A 15,360-nucleotide genomic window follows, 5' to 3' on the forward strand; every position below is an offset into this window, starting at 1 on the left:
CTAATACATTTATTTTACAAATGGTTGACTACAGGCGATGCAGTTTTCAAAGTCTCTTAGAGAACGCGAACTTTGGTGTCGATAAATGCGCCAACAGCGAACTTCCCTGCTGATTACTGCTGCACAAAAGCGTGTATTATCGAAGTGGACCCCATACTACAGAAGCCAGAGCGTTTGGGGGCTATATAAGCAAATGTGCGAGCAGTACCCTGAAGTTCGAAGTTGCTTGGAGGCTGAAGATGGGCAGGAAGTCCCACGATGTATGTACAATTCGCTCTGCAATTGGCAGTAGCAGTGGCAGAAGCAGAAGCAATGGCAAAAGTAGAAACAGGGGCAGAAGTGGAAGCAGAGGTAGAAGCAGAAGCAGGGGCAGAAGGTAGTTTATCTATCAGACACTATTTGGTTGTTTTCGTTTGTTTCAATTTTGTCAGTCTATTACACAACAACTGTTAGACAGTTTTTAATGAGTTCAAAGTTTTACCACTCCACAAATTGTCCCTTATAGTGAACACTATTTAATAATAGTTACTGTTTATTTGATTGAAAGATATAATAATACAAGAGATGGAAAGTGATACATAATGACATGAATTTCATATTATACCGGTTCAGTGAAAAGGTTCAAATTTATGTTTTAATACAAGAGATAGATGGATTTATGATATGAAACACAAAGAGGTGAATTATTATACAAATACATAATTATACAGCATTTTTGTCTGTTGAAATTGAATTATGACAAAAATTACAGATTAGATTTTCATTTGGTCTAACAGGATCCTACGAGTAGAAAGGCTTGCCCGATTTTTTCCCTTGGCCCACTGCGCATGATTTTTTTTCTCTAGTTTTGCTATGAAGGAATTTATTTTTGGTAATTGCCCACCGCTCCCCCCCCGCCCCCCGCTCAAAAATAAAATGGTCCATCCCTAACCACAAAGTGTCAATCACGTTGAAATCGAACACCTTCCTTTAGGTTCTGTTCGCGGGAAAGCATATGTTTATATGTAACCTTAACTTCTTGAGAGAAAATGTTGCCTCGGCGTATTATTACTTGTATATTATTATTTTTTCGTCATTCAAGTAAATCAATTTGCTTAATGGCAGTTGTTGTTTTTTATATTGTGCCAGTAGAGACTTCATCTCCTTCGACTTCAAATGGTCGTTAAAGTCTTCGCCTTTCTCCATCTTCACAGCTCGATTGCCGCGCAAAAATTAAATATTTTGGCGGGCTACTGCCTGAATAGACTCTTTGAAAGTAAGATCAAATTTACTTGATTGACATTTTCATCCAGATTAACGCCTGCAAATTGTAAAATCTGACAGTTTTAACGCTTGACAAAAACTTGTCCAGCTCCGAGGCAGGACGACGGCGCCTTTGAAGTTTGGTACGGCTTGACAAAAGTTTGCTCGGAACAAAAACACCGTGCGTGCTTGTAGAACGAAACTGATGACAAACATTTTTGCAAAATAAACAAAAATTCGCCTACTGAGTCCGGGCTCTAAGCCATTTCCGAGTTGTGTGAACCTCATTATGAAAGCGAGTCTAAGCCCAAAGCTTTTCAAATAAGCAACTCGGGAATGGCCGGCCTATTTTACGAAAATTGCCTGCTGTGACATGCCCCGAACTGAACATGTTCCGCAGTTTTTAACTCGTGAATATGCGCATGCGCAATGAACGAGTTATCGTTATGTGTAATGTCAAAAATACGATTAACAAACTTCTGAGGGTGTTCCGTGCTCACGTTTTCTTCTTTGGTGGTCCGAAGTCATTTGACCGTTCAAATCGTTGCGCCACGGGTTTCACATAGTTAAACACCCTAAACAACGATAAATACAAAAATAAATTTCTTTGGAAATCGTGCACATGTGGCGTAGTGCGTGCATTTTGAGGCGAAGGATCCCGGGTACAAACCTCCCGAGGTGATGGAGATAATTTTGTTCTGTTTTCTTTTTCCTTTTCGCCTTTAAAAGCCAGCACTCCAAAGGCTCCAAACAACTTTCAAAATTAAAACTTTCTTAACAAACACAAAACTATTCAAGGAGCTCAATCTTGATGAGGGGGACGGCTAGAATAGGGAATAAATGACGTTCCTTATTATGGTTTTCTTGTTAAATATTTCGACTCAGGATCATCAGAAAGTTTCACTTGTTATTTGGGGGATCAGTGTTAAACATGTTTCAATTAAAACTATTTTGAATCTGGTCTAAAAACAGTAAAAATTAGATTTTATAAAAACTTTAAAAACACTACAGGAACTAGGCAAGCAAGCGTACACGTGAAGGAAATTTCAAATGCTAAAAAAAATTACGCTCCAAATTCGTGTTATTTATACATGCAGTTTGTTTAGTGCCTCACCCACTGCTCCTCGATTTGCCCGACAAAAAGAGTTATTTACTCAGAGGAGTTAACAAAAACTACGAACTCCGCAGAGATGATTGACAAAAACTGCGGGCTCAATATTCTAATAACAATCAATTGACGTGTAATATGATTATTAATGATTATTGAATAAAAAATTGTGACGTAACTAATGGTAGTTGAACATTTTCCTGTACGTTTTTCGCTCCTTTCTGGAGTGTTTTCATATTAAGTAAAGAGTTAGTAAGACAAATAACGGAGAAGAGGAAAAGAGAAGACACGACCACAAGGTAATTATATTTTTCGGTTTCTGGGTTGAAAAAATGCGAAGATCGTTCATACTTGTAAATTAATCAATTTTTTCTCCGTGACTCACGAGTAAACTGAGTGCGTGTCGATGTGACTTCCATTGGTTTTACCAAAGAAAGCAAATTGGATTAGCTGTATCGACATTGTCCTGTATGTGGAAAAAATGGCCAAGGTTTTGAGGATAACTTTTCGTAGATGTCAGCAATTCTTGAGTTGATTAACTTTGATTCTGGCGGGAAATTTTTTTATCCGTAACCAAGCAAAGTAGAACTGTGCATACATCATTGTCAGGCATATGAGATAGGGAGCAAATATGGCGTAAGTGATAAAAACACTGACAACATAGGGTACACGATGCGCGAAAAACAACAACAACAACAAAGCAAAACAAAAACAGACAAAAAACTGACAGCGCATTGAAACTGGTGATGTTTAAATACCTACTTAGTATGTTCAACTTGCTTTAGTTATTCTGTTTTTTTACAAGAATTTTAGAGCAAAAAGAAAAAATATACCATCATATTTATTTCATTGCGGACTATTCAAACAAAAATGTTAACAAACTCGTCCTTGCGCGCGCATGTTAAAGATATTTTAAATTAACCTTAACGCAGAAGAAAACACTGAAATGTCTCACTTCGCCTCATTCACACGTGCAGCAACCAATTGCTAGACCCTCTCTTCTTCGGTTTTGGCAAAACGTTATTGATTTTTCAAGGGGTTACTTGTTATCAATAATTGAAACTCCGCAGAGCTGGACCCCTTTTCTTTTCATAGACGCAATCCATTCTTACACCATTCATCTTTGCTTTTGGCCCGCAATTTTCTAGCCATACCCAAGCTCAACATTTTAATGTCACCAACTTTACGCACAACAGGCTCAGTATTAAGAGCCTGAAAACGGAGTTAGTTAATTGTAGACGGGCAGGGCTCACGATGCGAAGAACTATGTATTGAATTCATAATTAAATGTTCATGTCAGATGCACAGCCTCTATTCATTCTGTGCGAAAAAAATCGCCAGTTTAATTTTCGTTGTATAGTCTGTTTAATCGACCCTATTGTGAACTGTCGGATTACTCCTGGAGTTAAGAAAAAGTGTAGAGACGCGCGTTCGCGCAAACAGAAAACAATTTTAAAATGAAACGCCCGATTAACAAATAAAATTTCCAACTACACCTTACAACCTACACCTTATTTATGCCTACAGCTTTCTATTGCCTCAACTGCCTTCTCTTCTATTTATTCAACAAAAAAGAAATGTCGGAGGAGTTGTTCGTTGCCAGTAACTGTGAGCTCCACAAAGATCGTGGACAAAACCGCGGGCTCATCAGGTTCATTCGACGAAGAAAACGACTATGACGTCTGCTACGTAACTAATGGAAATTGAAAAGTTTTCTACCGTCCAGCGAGATGTTTTTCGGACCTTTCTGGAGCGTGTTTATTTTAAGTACACAGTTTCTAAGTGACACATTTCAAAACATTACTGAGAATGGGAAAAGGAATCATTCGGTCACAAGGTGATATTTTTTTTTTCATTGTACGGTTTCAGTTTACCGATCCCGCTCTCTTAGTCTTCTCAATGGTCTTTTTTCTTCGCTCAGGAAAAAAGCTCATGTGTGATTTTCATTGCTTTTAACAACGAAAGAAAAGTTTGACAAGCTCCCTGGCCTTTCTGGCGTTTGTGACAAAAAATGTAAGGCAAAACAGTTTTGTAGACCTAACCGGAAAGATATCAGTCATCTTTGATTTCATTCCGTCAAGGCTGAAAAATTAAGAGTAAAATTATGCGTCTACCGTTTCGGCCTTATCAGGGAAGCTTTCAAGAAATAAAACAACAAACCATTCATATGTTCACTCTCTAAAGTTTAAGCTTACGTTTTCGGGTCACTTCACTAGATCCAGAACAATTCAAGAATTTTTTAAAGAGAAACTAAATTACAGAATAAAATAAAAGAATCTAGAGACGTAAAGAAAAAAAAAAACAAAAGTATTTTAGTTTGTGACTTTTAAAAAATCCAATATTTCAACGACGAAACTGGATGGTAATCATTAACTTCGTGACATTATGTCTAACTTTCAGCTCGGGTAATAATCTTTACCAAACCGACGACGCCAGGATAGGCATTGTCCAAGACCTAACGGTAAGTTATTTTCACGTCTCAGTTTCCGGCACTATTATAACACAGGAAACAAAGACGAAAAATGCTTGAACAATTTAGAACAAAACATATTTCAGATGAGCTGGCGAAAAGTTTAGCTCAGAAATGTATTAGCATATCATGTAAAACACAATTAGCTGTCTGACATTCGGATTCAGATTTCGTCCCGAGTTACAAATACACATACGTTATTCATTTTTCTTCATTCTAAGAACGTAAATTGAATTTCCAGTAAAGTCGATAGAAATTAATATCTCGATACACACAAGTCAATCGGCGGATACAGCTCGGCCATTCAATCTGTATCCATTGCATAAAACCGTGATATGCATAAAAACTTAGCACTATATTCTAGATCAACATAGCTCTAATTCACTGCATGTTATCACAAAATCTAAATTAATTCATAAGCAGTGCGACGGTGAATTAAAGTAATTAACACCAACCCTGCCGCAGAGTAAGAGGTCAACAACACTCCTTCTAACATGCAGGTTGTGGACCCACAGGTCAGCAAAGGCTGCATTCACCAAACTATGAAGATCCAAGTCAAAGACTGCTCCATTGAACGCCATGAGCTAGCCACAGGCTGCACTAATGACGTCGAACAGCATCGGGTGACCACTGGCTGCAGTGATGAAGTCGAACAGCATCAAGTTACCACTGGCTGCAGTGATGAAGTGGAACAGCATCAAGTCGCCACTGGCTGCAGTGATGAAGTCGAACAGCATCAAGTTACCACTGGCTGCAGTGATGAAGTGGAACAGAATCAAGTCACCACTGGCTGCAGTGATGAAGTGGAACAGCATCAAGTCACCACTGGCTGCAGTGATGAAGTGGAACAGCATCAAGTCGCCACTGGCTGCAGTGATGAAGTCGAACAGCATCAAGTTACCACTGCCTGCAGTGATGAAGTGGAACAACATCAAGTCACCACTGGCTGCAGTGATGAAGTGGAACAACATCAAGTCACCACTGGCTGCACTAAAGATGTCGTACATCATCAAGTCACCACTGGCTGCAGTGATGGAGTGGAACAACATCAAGTCACCACTGGCTGCACTAAAGACGTCGTACATCATCAAGTCACCACTGGCTGCAGTGATGAAGTGGAACAACATCAAGTCACCACTGACTGCACTGAAGATGTCGTACATCATCAAGTCACCACTGGCTGCAGTGATGAAGTGGAACAACATCAAGTCACCACTGACTGCACTGAAGATGTCGTACATCATCAAGTCACCACTGGCTGCAGTGATGAAAAGGAACAGCATCAAGTCACCACTGATTGCACTGAAGATGTCGTACATCATCAAGTCACCACTGGCTGCAGTGATGAAGTGGAACAACATCAAGTCACCACTGGCTGCACTAAAGATGTCGTACATCATCAAGTCACCACTGGCTGCAGTGATGGAGTGGAACAACATCAAGTCACCACTGGCTGCACTAAAGACGTCGTACATCATCAAGTCACCACTGGCTGCAGTGATGAAGTGGAACAACATCAAGTCACCACTGACTGCACTGAAGATGTCGTACATCATCAAGTCACCACTGGCTGCAGTGATGAAGTGGAACAACATCAAGTCACCACTGACTGCACTGAAGATGTCGTACATCATCAAGTCACCACTGGCTGCAGTGATGAAAAGGAACAGCATCAAGTCACCACTGATTGCACTGAAGATGTCGTACATCATCAAGTCACCACTGGCTGCAGTGATGAAGTGGAACAACATCAAGTCACCACTGGCTGCAGTGACGAAGTCGAACAGCATCAGGTTGCCACTGGCTGCAGTGATGAAGTGGAACAACATCGGGTCTCAACTGGCTGCAGTGACATAGTTGAACAGCATCAGGTTACCACTACCCGGACCGACTACGTGGAGCAACATGGGATAAGTAGAAGCTGCAGCAATTATGTTGGACAGGATGGGCTGACCACCAGCTTCACAAATGAGATCAGACAACCTGAGGTCAATTCTGGTTACTTCAATGAGGCCATAAAGCCGGAGGTCATGAAACGGTGCTCTGATCATGGAGTGGAGCCAGAGCTCAAAAAATGGCGTACTGATCATGCAGTGGTGCTACAGGTCAATTAAGGCACGCGAGCTACTTAAATCTGGATGCTGCAGAGTTTATTCCAGCTATGCGGGCCCTGAAAAAAGAGTCATTACTGCTCATTGGGGATTTGTCCTCCAAGGAAAAAGAAGACAACACAAACACTCCTTTTACTGATCAAGTCACTCTTCCCTGCAGGTATACATGTACAATTTTATTATTCATTTTAAAACATTTTAACCGGTTGCAACAAATGGTATCATATTTGTGTTCTGGTGATGCTCCAGGATGAAAAAATCACCATTTTAATGTTAGGTTGTAATGGTAGCTACTGACAGTAAATTATATGTAACTGTAACGACAGGCGGAAAGACACAGAGTCCGCAAAACGCAACTTATTTATTCCGGTTGAACAGCGACAACAAAACTTCAAGATGGCTTCGTACAAGCTCGGTCACGTGACACGCAAGGCGGGAACTAGACTTGTACTTCATGTAACTATACTCGTTACATCTCCCTTCCTAAGTCTAATAGTTTAGTTTATGCATACAGAACGTTAATGATAATAAATAAGCAATAACATAATGTTCAAATCTGCCTTAGAAAGTCTCCTATATTAAAACGCCCCTGCAAAAGTACATAATAAAGCCGAATTGAAAAAAGGGGCAACAAGGCAGAGTCAGTGTCTTATTTCAGCACTCATAATCTTTTAACCACACTGGGGGGCGGCGGTCCCGCACTGGACGACCTTCAGTATGAGGCCCAGAAACCACTGGTGATGATGGTATCATTGCCTGTGGCGGCTCAGCAGGACTTGACTCTACCAGTTCCATTGGATCGGTCATGTCGAGGTTTGTCTCCACTGACTCCGGTAACTCCTCGGGTGTTGCTCTGAGCCATTTGCGGTTCCGACGATAATGCTTTCCGTTCACTTCAACCAAGTAGGAACGGGTCCCCTCCTCTCCAATGACGCGCCCCAGTGACCATTCCTTCTCGCGTGGCAATCGCATTCTAATGGCATCACCGTCAAGCAATTTTGGCAGTTCATGTGAGTGACGATCATAGTAGTATTTCTGCTTCTGCTTTCTAATCTTGATCTTTTCGGGGACATCAGTTATCACCTGTGGAGTTAACAATTGCTTGGCTACTGGGAGACGGGTGCGTGTTCGCCTACCATATAGTAGCTGAACAGGAGAAGCATTCATACCCTCAGTTGGTGTGTTGCGCCACTCAAGTAACGCCAGCAGAGGATCACGCTTATCAGCTCGGGCTTTGGTCAGCAATGACTTGCAAGTCTTAACTGCATTTTCCACACGACCATTACTTTGTGCATGATAAGGGCTTGATGTGACGTGGTGAAAATCCCATTCCTTACTGAAGGTCTGGAAATCTTCACTGTTGAAGGGGGGCCCATTGTCACTGATGAGAGTCACAGGAATACCATGCCTGGAAAACCACGCCTTTAGAATGGTGATAACACGGTTGCTGGTGGTGCTACTCATATCTTGCACTTCAAAATAGCCAGAGTAGTAATCAACGGCTATCAAAAATGATTGCCCGTCCAGCACGAAAAGATCAACACCAACTTTCTGCCATGGCAAATTAGGCACATCATGAGGCTTTAAAGGCTCTTTACATTGTTCGGGCTGATAACGGTTACAGATTCCACACCTTGACAAGTGATCTTTGAGCTGGGCTGTGATTCCAGGCCAGTAAACAATGTCGCGGGCACGACGCAATGTTCCTTCTATTCCAATATGTGATTCATGCAGGCTCTTTACAACACCAGAACGCTCTTTAAATGGTATCACAAGGCGATGACCCTTGTATACCAATCCATCTTCTATGGTCAGCTCATCACGGCTGTTCCAATACAGCTCAATTACTTGCCTCCGACGCCGGTCATATTTGTGAGCTTCTGACAGGGTCTCTGGCCAACCCTCATGAATAACATCAGACAGGGTCTGTAATTCTTCATCCTGAGCAGTCTCCTTGCGCAGCTCTTCCAGGCGAGTGGGGGAGACACTTAGATCTTCACCATTTTTAATCTGCTCTAACTCAAAAGCGAACAGTCGTTCTCTGACAGAACGGACGTCACTGTCCTGAGTCTGACTCACTGGTTCCTTTTCCAAGTAAGCGCGACTTAATGTGTCAGCCAAGAACATGGTCTCTCCTTTCTTGTATACCACTTGGATGTCATAGTTCTGTAAGCGGAGACGCATGCGTTGGAGGCGTTTTGGCGAACTGTGGATTGGCTTCTTGAATATGGTTTCCAACGGCTTGTGGTCTGACTGCACAATTACATTGCTCCTTCCAAAAATGTACTGATCAAATTTCTCACAAGCATAAACTATGGCGAGTAGCTCTTTTTCAATCTGCGCATAGTTTTGTTCCGTTTGAGTCATCACACGAGAGCTGTAAGCCACTGGGCGCTCCTCCTGTAGCAGAGCTGCACCAAGTCCACTTTGGGAAGCATCGCATTGAATGACCACTGGCTTATTCACGTCATAGTAGGCAAGTACAGGTGCAGATACAATCATTTCCTTGACATGGGCCACAGCATCAGTATGACTTTGCAGCCAACACCACTCAGCATCCTTTTCAGTGAGTTTTCTCAAGACTTCTGTTTCTTCGGATAGACGTGGGAGGAACTTTGCCAAGTAGTTCACCATGCCCAGGAACCTACGTAAGGACTGGACATCAGTCGGGTCTGGCATCCCCACAATTGCCTCAACCTTGTGTGGATCTGGTTTCAGTCCCTCACGGGTTAGAATGTGTCCGATGAAGGGAACTTCTTGCTGTCTCAGTCGGGCTTTCTTCTTGTTCAACTTCAGGTTTCTCTCACGGCAACGGTCTAGGAAGGCACGCACATTCCGGTCATGGTCTGTCTGCCACTCAGCAGGTGTGTTGCCAAATCCAACGATCACAAAATCATCTGCAATTACTTCTACTCCTTTAAGCCCCTCAATGTGCTCTCGCATTTTGCGCTGCCAAACTTCCGGTGCACTATTGATGCCGAATGGCATTCGCTTCCAACGGTAGCGCCCGAACGGGGTGTTAAACGTTGTTAAACTACTAGACTCATCGTCAAGTTCCACTTGCCAGAAACCATTACTGGCATCAAAAACACTGAACAATTTTGCCCCATTCAGCCTAGTTGCAATCTCTTCAATTGTCGGCATCGGGAAGTGTTCACGCTTTATGGCAAGATTCAGATCCCTGGGATCCAAACAGATGCGTAACTTGGTTTCCCCCTCAGCTTCGGTGGATGGCTTGGTCACCACTAGCATACTGGATACCCAGTCAGTAGGATGGTCGACTTGTTCGATTATGTTAGCAGCTACCATTTCTTCGAGTTTCCGCTGAACTCGCTCAGTCATCGCAACAGGTAAACGCCGCGGAGGATGCACTACAGGTCTGATGGACTCGTCTGTTACAATGTGGTACTGTCCGTCCAACTTTCCAAGGCCTTCAAATACATCGTCATACTCTTCCAGCAATGGCTCTGTGTCGAACTTCAGTACATTGACGCGTGGATCTCGGTCACTGTCTAGAATCTTTATCAAGTTCATTTCCAGCATTGTCTGCTTAGACAGTATGGGCTCATACCCATGGCCCCTGACTACATTGACTTCAATTTTGTGTGCGTTTCCTTTGCGGGAGACATACACTGTGGCTTTGCCCTCGATGGGTTGCTCATCTCCATTAGCTAAAACCAGGATTGACTTGCCGCGTGCATTGAGGAAATTCAAGTGCAGATCGCCAGTCACCTTCTTGTACACATCCAAGGGCAAAAGATTGCATTCAGCCCCCGTGTCCATCAAGAAGCTTACATCGTGACCTGAAAGGGGGTTAGACTCTTTTGATACAGTGAGGGTAACCATCTCACGACCTCCGTTTCCAACACCTGCGGCACTTAAATAAAATCGCTCTTGGACAGAAGACACCTTGCTTTTTGCTGGGCACTTGACAACAAAATGATTCCTTTTTTTACAATATGCACAAATCTGGCCAAAGGCAGGGCAGCTACGTCTTTCGTGGTTCCTACCACAGAATCTGCAGTCCTTGATCCAGCCACTGCTGACAGATGGGACATTTTCTGACTGCTCTTTCTCTTTCTCTTTCACAGCACTCAATCCAGACTCAGCAGACATAACTTTCATTTGAACAGCCGTACTCTCGGCGGCACGAGCGATATCTATAGCTTTCTCAAGAGTCAATTTCTTCTCTTTGAGCAAATTTTCACGTACCTTGGCAGTTTTGGTACCTGTCACCAGTCGATCCCGGAGAAGCTGATCGGGTGTGATTGACTCGAAATCACAATTTGCTGCAATTTGGCGAAGCTCCGTCAAATATTGATCAACAGTTTCAGATTCCCGCTGATCCCGCGTAAAGAAAAGAAAACGTTCGTAAATAGTGTTTTCCCTGGGAATGCAATACTCTTCGAACTTGCTTACAACCGCAGCGATTTTCTTCGCGTCGTCTGGCGAGGCCCACGTGAAAGTACGAAACACCTTGTTCGCTTCTTTTCCAATTACGGCCAAAAGTGTTGCTACTTGGCGTGCTTCTTCCTCTTTATCTAGCTTCGTAGCCAGCCTGTAATTATTCCAAGCAGAAACCCAAGTTCGCCAATTGGACGCTGTCGAACCATCGTTTAGCTCGAGTATGTCAGGAGGAGGTATTTGGAAATTCGCCATGGTTATCAAACTTGAAGCCGGACTTTCGCTATTTTGAACACTGGTTTCAGGCATAAATTCGGTAGCTTCTGCCACAAATCCTTCCTTTTCGTGACGTGTGGATCCGGGAAACTTCTGACACCATGTAACGACAGGCGGAAAGACACAGAGTCCGCAAAACGCAACTTATTTATTCCGGTTGAACAGCGACAACAAAACTTCAAGATGGCTTCGTACAAGCTCGGTCACGTGACACGCAAGGCGGGAACTAGACTTGTACTTCATGTAACTATACTCGTTACAGTAACATGCTCCTGAAGGGTACAGATTCTGTTTTGTTTTCTATGTCACTAAATTTGTTCCCTCTAGGTGCTTAAATTTAGCTGCAAAAGAGTTTTTTCAGGCACCAAGGGCCATGGTCAAAACACTCAGTTTTAATTAGTGGGAATGATCTCATAATTTAAAGAGACTAAAGAGAAAACACGCATTTAAGAGTCCTTGTACCATAATAGTTTCAATGATTTGTTCTTTGGATTTGCAAAATTACTTGTAGTGTCAGATGTTAATGATTATTCCTGACATTCAGTTTTATTTAACTCAACTTGGCACATACACATACCAAATGCATCACGTTGTTATTGTCATGTTACTGATTTTAATCCTAGCAGTTGCTTCAATCCGGATGCCAAGGAGTTCACACCCAATCAGGGAGCTGTGGCAGCAGATCCAGTTTTACACAGAGACGAATTCACCAGGAGAACAAAGACTCCTGCAACAAGCCAAACATCAAAGAGAACTTACCTCAATGCTGATGCCACTGAATTTCGCCCCAGGGGCCTAAATCCTGAGGCCAGGGCATTTCTTCCAGCCGCAAAGGTGGGTATTGGTACAAAGGCAGCCTTGTTGATCCTGTGTTTCTAATTAATACCATCAATGTTGAAATTAACATTTGAGTATACCTGTTGTTATTTAATTGGAAATATGGTAAAATCAGCATTCATTCTATGAACATCTGCATGCCATGCCTAGCTAACAGTAAGAAAAATTGATTTTATACTTATTGCAGAGACTGGAGTATCAGCAGCGAGTACAACAGCCTGCTGCCTACTTCCTACGGCCCAGATATCAGCCTAGGCCCCAGGCTCCACCTCAAAACTTAGCAGGTTTGTTGCCTCAAAATCATATCATAAAAATTATTGAATTATACCACTATTTATTATTATTATTAATATTATTATTATTATTATTATTATTATTATAAAAATAATCATCTCTTCATTAACATATACCAAGCAAATTGTAAAAACACTATTCATTTACAAATTCATTCATTATTATTATCATTATTATTATTATTATTATTATTATCATCATCATTGTTATTTAGTTGTTATTATTATTTTTATTATACCCTCACTCACTACAAAACAAGAGCGAAAGCAGTTACACATCAAACACCTGTGTGAGATTAGTTCTGAAGTAATTGCTTTTACAGTTCTTATTAGGATGGAATTAAATCTAATTTTGTTTTAGCAAGATTATCAGAATATATTCTTTATTATTGCACTAAGGATTAAAAATGGAAGGCCTAAATTTGGAAGTGGGCCAGTTTATTTTTCATATTCTAAAACCAATTAAAATATTTTGCAACCACAACAGGACCAAGAATTCCTCTTAACAGGGCACCTCACCATCCACAATTTCAATGGCAGCCAATTTCTCATTTTCAAGTTGTTCCACGGTGGAGTACAAGGAGGTAAATCATACAAGCTATTTTTAATAATACTAACTTCGATGAATGGATAATGCACCTATCAATGTCAAGCCCGAGGGGGGGGGAGGTCGGGCAAGGGGTGGGGATTTTGACATTTTCTGAAAAAATGAGTCAAATTCCCCACCCCAGGGACAACATAATTGATCAAAAGTATCAAAATCCCCCATCCTGGGGCAAGTAGAAGTGGTCAAATACCATTCAGACCTTGCTGACACAAGAGGAGTGCAGAAATTAAATTACAACAGAATCAACGAAATTACATCACAGCAACAAGTGGTTTATTTCTTTTCTTTTTCGGGATCTTTCCGGGAACGGAAACTAACTTTTTAACCAACCCTTAGGTTTAAAGCTTAATAATTACTGCACAATTTGTGAAATTTCAAGTGTGATCATTTATGGTCATTTCTCGTGAAAGTAGTTAAGGCTTGTCCGCTCTACCAGAGATAAAACTGAAAGATTTATCTTAAAGCGACTGGATTAAAATGCTTTAAAAACCTTTTTACTATGCCTAGCATTGTAGGGCTAGGCAATATTAAAGCTGAAGTTTTTGAAAATAATCTTACAAATCAATGATAATATGAACTGTTCATTGCACTGTTATTCAATAAATGATCTGTACCTCAAGATGGCAACATTGTCAAAATTCCCCACCCCTGGGACATCACATATGGTCAAAATCCCTACCCTGGGGACAGACCTCACAGTCAAATTCCCGTGGGTAGCCTGACCCCTCCCCCCTCGGGCTTGACATTGATAGGTGCATAATCATGAATTCAATGAATAGTCAATCTATTTCATTCTTTTGAAGTATTCTGAATATACTAATAGGATTAATTTTGGAATTAAAAATAAAGCATTATATAAAAAAACTTAAAATTAACTCTCTTTACCACACATAACTCTTTCAACATTGCTGATCCTTAGCAGTATGCGGGATGAATGTCATATGGCCTAGTTCACTATGAGTTTCTAGTAGCTTCATAATTATAGCATCTGACTGGTGTTTGGAATGAGAAGGGTTCAATTCTATCGTGGGGTTAGCTATTTTCTTTGGCCCTATAGTTCTGACAAGATGAACATTGCACTTTTTCTAGAACAACTGATCGATTGTTGAAATGAAAACCTTATTGGTTACAACTGCAGAAAAGGGAATTTGGAATGGAATGAAATGTTTACTAGTTATCAGAGCTTCTTCAGTGTCTGTTGATAAATATGTTATTCTTGTTTTCTTCTTAACAGATAGCTGATCTCAGAGTGATGATACAGAAGCCAAGTTTATAAAAAAGTTCTGTTTTCCTAAAATCTGTTTCTCTTTTTTAATATTTTAATGGTAACAATAAATTTGCCCTAGTTTCACATTGCCATTTGTCTTTTCGTCTCTGTCTCCCTACCTTATTTATATTATGTATGCTTTTGTTACGTTGTCTTCCCACTGTCTGACGGGATTGGAAAATAGAACAAACGAACAAACAGAAATAGAAAGGGGATGACAACTGTAGCAAGCTGGGCGGTGTCCCTTTTAGATTCATACCCAGGTAACCTTAATACTCAAGATCTTAGGTTCACCAACCTGTTTCTAGTGCTCAAGGCTTTGGGGAAGAAATGAAAGAGAGAACAAACGAGAGTAAAAAATGGAAGAGTAGGGACAACCTCGTTTCCAGGGTCTCTCCTCTTCACGTCCCAAGGGACGTCGCTCCCTGGGACGTGAAGAGGAGAGACCCTGGGAACGAGGTTGGATTTCCGGCTGTTCTCGGTTACACCACCGAGTTGTTAGGACACCTGGCCCCGGTTGTTCAAAGAGCGGTTAATTTTATCCACTGAATAGGTTGCTATTCGGCAAATAAATGCGTTCAAGAATTTCACTAAAGCCCTATAATTTGTGTATAAAGTAGAAACGTTTGTTTAATTTAAGTATGGGATTGTGTGGAAAACTTGCCAGAAGTGCTGTTTGGAGTACATTTGCACCGCTGGATAGTGACTTATCCACTGGATAAAGTTATCCGCCCTTTGAACAACT

General features: G+C 41.4%; 2 protein-coding genes across 5 annotated transcripts; both read left to right on the forward strand.

The window, feature by feature from the left end:
- Positions 1 to 2,556: 2,556 nt before the first annotated feature.
- Positions 2,557 to 6,934, forward strand: LOC146468995 (uncharacterized). 3 transcript variants are annotated; one of them, XM_085124121.1, is made up of 3 exons: positions 3,101 to 4,187; positions 4,751 to 4,811; positions 5,321 to 6,934. In XM_085124121.1, exons 1-3 carry the CDS (start codon positions 4,081 to 4,083, stop codon positions 6,932 to 6,934), a joined length of 1,782 nt encoding a protein of 593 aa, XP_084980247.1. In that variant the 5' UTR covers positions 3,101 to 4,080. The 3 variants fall into 3 exon arrangements, with proteins under 3 accessions (XP_084980249.1, XP_084980247.1, XP_084980248.1); XM_085124122.1 differs by having other exon boundaries at positions 5,336 to 6,934; XM_085124123.1 differs by lacking the exons at positions 3,101 to 4,187; positions 4,751 to 4,811 and adding an exon at positions 2,557 to 2,649 and having other exon boundaries at positions 5,336 to 6,934.
- On the forward strand, positions 6,834 to 14,980 carry LOC146468996 (uncharacterized). Of its 2 annotated transcripts, none has more exons than XM_085124125.1 (5): positions 6,834 to 7,091; positions 12,238 to 12,445; positions 12,636 to 12,732; positions 13,229 to 13,325; positions 14,583 to 14,980. In XM_085124125.1, the coding sequence occupies exons 1-5, from the start codon at positions 6,982 to 6,984 to the stop codon at positions 14,584 to 14,586; spliced, it is 516 nt and encodes a 171-aa protein (XP_084980251.1). In that variant the 5' UTR covers positions 6,834 to 6,981; the 3' UTR covers positions 14,587 to 14,980. The 2 variants fall into 2 exon arrangements, with proteins under 2 accessions (XP_084980251.1, XP_084980250.1); XM_085124124.1 differs by having other exon boundaries at positions 12,235 to 12,445; positions 14,583 to 14,978.
- Positions 14,981 to 15,360: the final 380 nt, after the last annotated feature.

Source organism: Pavona decussata, unplaced genomic scaffold, assembly GCF_977016875.1.
Source record: "Pavona decussata unplaced genomic scaffold, jaPavDecu1.1 SCAFFOLD_128, whole genome shotgun sequence".
NCBI lineage: Eukaryota > Metazoa > Cnidaria > Anthozoa > Scleractinia > Agariciidae > Pavona > Pavona decussata.

What these genes read in the sequence shown, in the direction of transcription:
- LOC146468996 (XM_085124124.1), top strand. Translation starts at nt 6,982, where the DNA reads ATGCGGGCCCTGAAAAAAGAGTCATTACTGCTCATTGGGGATTTGTCC. An exon ending in CAAGTCACTCTTCCCTGCAG is followed by an intron (nt 7,092 to 12,234) that starts GTATACATGTAC and finishes TTTTAATCCTAG; the next exon opens with CAGTTGCTTCAATCCGGATG. An exon ending in CATTTCTTCCAGCCGCAAAG is followed by an intron (nt 12,446 to 12,635) that starts GTGGGTATTGGT and finishes TACTTATTGCAG; the next exon opens with AGACTGGAGTATCAGCAGCG.
- LOC146468995 (XM_085124121.1), top strand. Translation starts at nt 4,081, where the DNA reads ATGTTTTTCGGACCTTTCTGGAGCGTGTTTATTTTAAGTACACAGTTT. An exon ending in AGGAATCATTCGGTCACAAG is followed by an intron (nt 4,188 to 4,750) that starts GTGATATTTTTT and finishes TCTAACTTTCAG; the next exon opens with CTCGGGTAATAATCTTTACC. An exon ending in GCATTGTCCAAGACCTAACG is followed by an intron (nt 4,812 to 5,320) that starts GTAAGTTATTTT and finishes TCTAACATGCAG; the next exon opens with GTTGTGGACCCACAGGTCAG.